Genomic DNA, 4421 nt, shown 5'->3' with positions numbered 1-4421 from the left:
TCCACGCTATTGAACATTATTTGATTATTATTGTTTATTATATGGTGTTTGCACATACATTGTTAGATGTGGCTTTACTTATGTGGTTTTACTTATGACGTGAGGAATATGTTACTTTCATTGGTTATGCATGATTATTGAACGAAAAGTTTGTTTCTTTAAGTATTGGTTTATTAATGGCGATTTATGCCTAGTGTTGCTACTACTATTGCTAATTAGTGATAATGTTACTAGTGTACATTGTTCTTACTACTGCTACTACTAAACGCTATGTATCGCTACTACATATCACTAGCGCTACTAGAATCATTGTGATTTAATATTAGTTACTATGCATCGTTCCGTTGCTAGTATATTTTATATATCGATTTCATTGACACTAACCAAATGTATTATCTTGACCAGAAAGCTAATGCCGCCCAAGCAAGTTTCCCAAGATGATGTTCGTCGGTGGATTACCGAAGGATTGACCGAGGTCGTGGCAGAACTCCGTAATGGAACCAATAGCAACAATGTGAACGCTACGAATTAGCGAAACCAGGATACGACCAATACTCAGAACAATGGATAAGCAGGGTGTACGTATAAGACTTTATCGAGTTGTGAACCAAGCTCCTTTAATGGCACCGAAGGTCCAGTTGGTTTGACTCTTTGGTTTGAGAAGCTAGAGTCAGTTTTCCGTATCAGTGGCTGTAGAGATGCGGATAGAACGAAGTTTGCAACTTCTAAGTTATCAGATGGCGCCTTGACAAGGTGGAATACTTATGCAAACTTCGTAGGTATGGATCAGGCTTTTGACAATCCATTGGAGGATTTGAAACGACGGATGATAGAAGAGTATTGTCCCTACACTGAAACTGTTAAGATGGAGCAAGAACTCCAAAACTTGAAGCTAGTAAGTACTGATCTGGCCAGTTACAATAAGAGATTCTTTGAGCTTGCTCTCATGTGTCCACATATGGTTACTCCCGAACACCGCAAGATCACTCTTTATGTGAACGGTTTGAATGAGAAGATTCAAAGTGGTGTGACTACTTCGAAGCTTAGAACTATACAAGAAGCTATCGAGATGGGTAGTGAGTTAATCGATTAAGTTGAACAGTGAGGAAAGACTCCTACCTCAATTGAGACTAAAACTCGTGATAATAAGAGGAAATGGAACAATAACAATAACTCAGGGAAGAATTACAGTCAGCAGCCCTTTAAGAAACAAGATACTGCTAAGAGTAATGCTGCAACTCCAAATGCTAATTCTGGTTATAAGGGAAAGTTCCTGTTGTGTGCTAAGTGTAATAGGCATCATTCGGGGGATTGTTTGAGAAAGTGTGATAAGTGCAAGAGGAGTGGACATTTGGCTGCCGAGTGTAAAACTGGTACGAATATGTGTTATGGGTGCGAAAAGGAAGGTCATTTCCAGAAGGATTGCCCAACCGCTAGTAAGACTAATGAACCTGCTAGAGGAAGAGCTTTCAACATTAACTCCAATGAAGCTCATGATGATCCTAAGCTAGTCACGGGTACATTTCTTCTCGATAATCAACATGTTTATGTACTTTTCAATTCTGGAGCTGATAGAAGCTTTGTGTCAAGAGATTTTTGCCATAATCTTAAGAATGTTGCATCGTTATTAGAAAACTTATATTCTATAGAGCTAGGAAATGGTAATCTAATGAGTGCTAATAAGGTTTACCGTGATTGTACTTTGACTTTGGCTGGAAGGTCGTTTAAGATAGATGTGATACCGATTAAGCTAGGAAGTTTCGACCTTGTGGTTGGAATGGACTGGTTAGCCGAGAATAGAGCCGACATTGTTTGTCATCAGAAATCGATTCGTATTCCTATTACTGAAGGTGAACCTTTAATGGTGTTTGGAGAGTGAATCAATACGCCGTTACATTTCATTAACTGTTTGAAGGTGCAGAAACACATAAGAAAGGGTTGTCTTGCTATGTTGGTTCACGTAAGCGAAACTGAATCTGAAGGCAAGAAACTTGAAGATGTGCCCATTGTTCGAGAATTTCCCAATGTTTTTCCAGATGAGTTACCCGGATTACCTCCACATAGAGATGTAGAGTTCCATATTGATTTGGTTCCTGGAGCGACGCCAGTAGTGCGTGCACCGTATAGACTTGCACCACCCGAATTGCAAGAGTTATCTAGTCAGCTGCAAGAGCTTTTAGATAAAGGATTCATTCGACCGAGCTCGTCACCATGGGGAGCTCCAGTACTGTTTGTGAAGAAGAAGGATGGATCTATGAGACTCTGTATTGATTATAGGGAGTTGAATAAGTTGACTATTAAGAATAGATATCAGTTGCCGAGTATTGATGACTTGTTTGATCAATTGCAAAGGTCGGCATGTTATTCTAAGATCGATCTAAGGTCAGGTTATCATCATATGAGAGTGAAGGAAGCAGATATACCAAAGACGACATTTAGGACACGCTATGGTCATCATGAATTTACCGTAATGCCGTTTGGATTGATGAACTCACCGGCTGTGTTCATAGACCTCATGAACCGTGTGTGTAAGCCATATCTAGACAAGTTTGTTATAGTGTTTATCGATGATATATTGGTATATTCTAAAAAAAAGAAAGAACATGAGCAACATCTCCGTTTGTTACTAGAGATGCTCAGGAAGGAGCAGTTGTACGTGAAATTTTCGAAATGTGACTTTTGGCTGCAAGAAGTGCAATTTTTGGGTCATATCGTAGGTGTCAATGGTATTCAAGTTGATCCTGCGAAGATAGAGACAGTAAAGCAATGAGAGACCCCTAAGTCGCCAACGCAGATACGATAATTTTTAGGTCTTGCTGGTTACTATAGAAGATTCATTGAGGAATTTTCTACTATTGCCCGACCATTAACAGCATTGACTCACAAGGATAAGAAGTATGAATGGACCGAGTTGCATGAAGCTGCATTCCAGTTGTTAAAAGAGAAGTTAAAGACTGCGGCGATTTTGTCTTTGCCCGAAGGAACCGAGGATTTTGTAGTCTACTACGATGCTTCACGACAAGGTTTTGGTTGTGTGTTGATGCAATGTATGAAAGTGATTGCATATGCATCCCGACAATTGAAGATACATGAGTTGAACTATACGACTCACGATCTAGAACTTGGTGCTGTAGTTTTTGCACTGAAGATGTGGAGACACTATTTGTATGGTACTAAGTTCACAGTATTCACTGATCACAAGAGTCTGCAGCATATTTTCGATCAGAAACAACTTAATATGAGACAGAGACGTTGGATCAAATTTTTGAACGATTACGATTGCGACATTAGAAATCATCCCTGTAAGGCTAATGTAGTGGCAGATGCTTTGAGTAGGAAGTAGAGAGTTAAGCCTATTCGAGTTAGAGCGTTGAACTTGACTATTCGAAGGAACCTTACTTCTCAGATACGTGACGCACAACTAGAGGCGTTGAAAGAAGAGAACGTTGCTACCGAATCACTTCGAGGAATTGATAAGAAGTTTGTTATTCGAGACGATGGAACCCGGTATTTTATTGACAGGATATGGGTACCGAAGTTTGGCGGATTAAGGGAACTAGTGCTAGAAGAGGCACACAAGACAAGGTATTCTATTCACCCTGGATCCGACAAGATGTACCAAGATCTTAAGGCACTGTATTGGTGGCCTAATATGAAAGCCAAAATCGCTACTTATGTTGGGAAGTGCTTGACTTGTGCTAAAGTTAAGGCAGAGCATCAGAAACCGTCAGGTTTGTTGACACAACCAGAGATTCCCCAATGGAATTGGGAGAATATTACGATGGATTTTATCACTAAGTTGCCTAAAACGGTAGGAGGTTATGATATGATTTGGGTATTCGTTGATCGTCTTACGAAGTCTGCTCATTTTCTACCGATTAAGGAAACAGATAAGATGGAGAGGTTGGCACATATTCACATAAAGGAAGTAGTTTCACGACATGGAGTGCCGCTATCCATTATTTCCGACAGAGATAGTAGATTTACATATAGATTTTGGCAAGCTTTGCAAGATGCCATGGGAACTCGTTTAGACATGAGTACAGCCTACCATCCGCAGACCGATGGGAAAAGTGAGAGGATGATTCAGACACTAGAAGACATGTTAAGAGCATGTGTGATTGATTTTGGAATTGGATGGGATAGACATCTACCGTTAGTAGAGTTTTCCAATAACAATAGTTATCACGCAAGTATAAAGGCAGCGCCTTTTGAAGCACTGTATGGCAGAAAGTGTAGATCACCTTTGTGTTGGACTGAGTTAGGAGATAGTCAGTTAACTGGTCCTGATATTGTACATGAAACGACAGAGAAAATCGTGCAGATTCGAGAAAGAATGAAAATAGCACGAGATCGTCAAAAGAGCTATGCAGATCTTAAAAGGAAAGATTTGGAATTTCAGGTTGGAGACAAGGTTATGC

At 39.9% G+C, this 4421-nt stretch overlaps 1 protein-coding gene across 1 annotated transcript; it reads left to right on the top strand.

Moving 5' to 3' along the window:
• Positions 1-412: 412 nt before the first annotated feature.
• LOC139888547 (uncharacterized) lies at positions 413-1093 on the top strand. Its single transcript, XM_071871552.1, has 2 exons — positions 413-491; positions 576-1093. Exons 1-2 carry the CDS (start codon positions 413-415, stop codon positions 1091-1093), a joined length of 597 nt encoding a protein of 198 aa, XP_071727653.1.
• Positions 1094-4421: the final 3328 nt, after the last annotated feature.

This window comes from Rutidosis leptorrhynchoides, chromosome 2, assembly GCF_046630445.1.
Source record: "Rutidosis leptorrhynchoides isolate AG116_Rl617_1_P2 chromosome 2, CSIRO_AGI_Rlap_v1, whole genome shotgun sequence".
Classification (NCBI taxonomy): Eukaryota; Viridiplantae; Streptophyta; class Magnoliopsida; order Asterales; family Asteraceae; genus Rutidosis; species Rutidosis leptorrhynchoides.
This window is presented reverse-complemented; position numbering and strand designations above follow the sequence as displayed.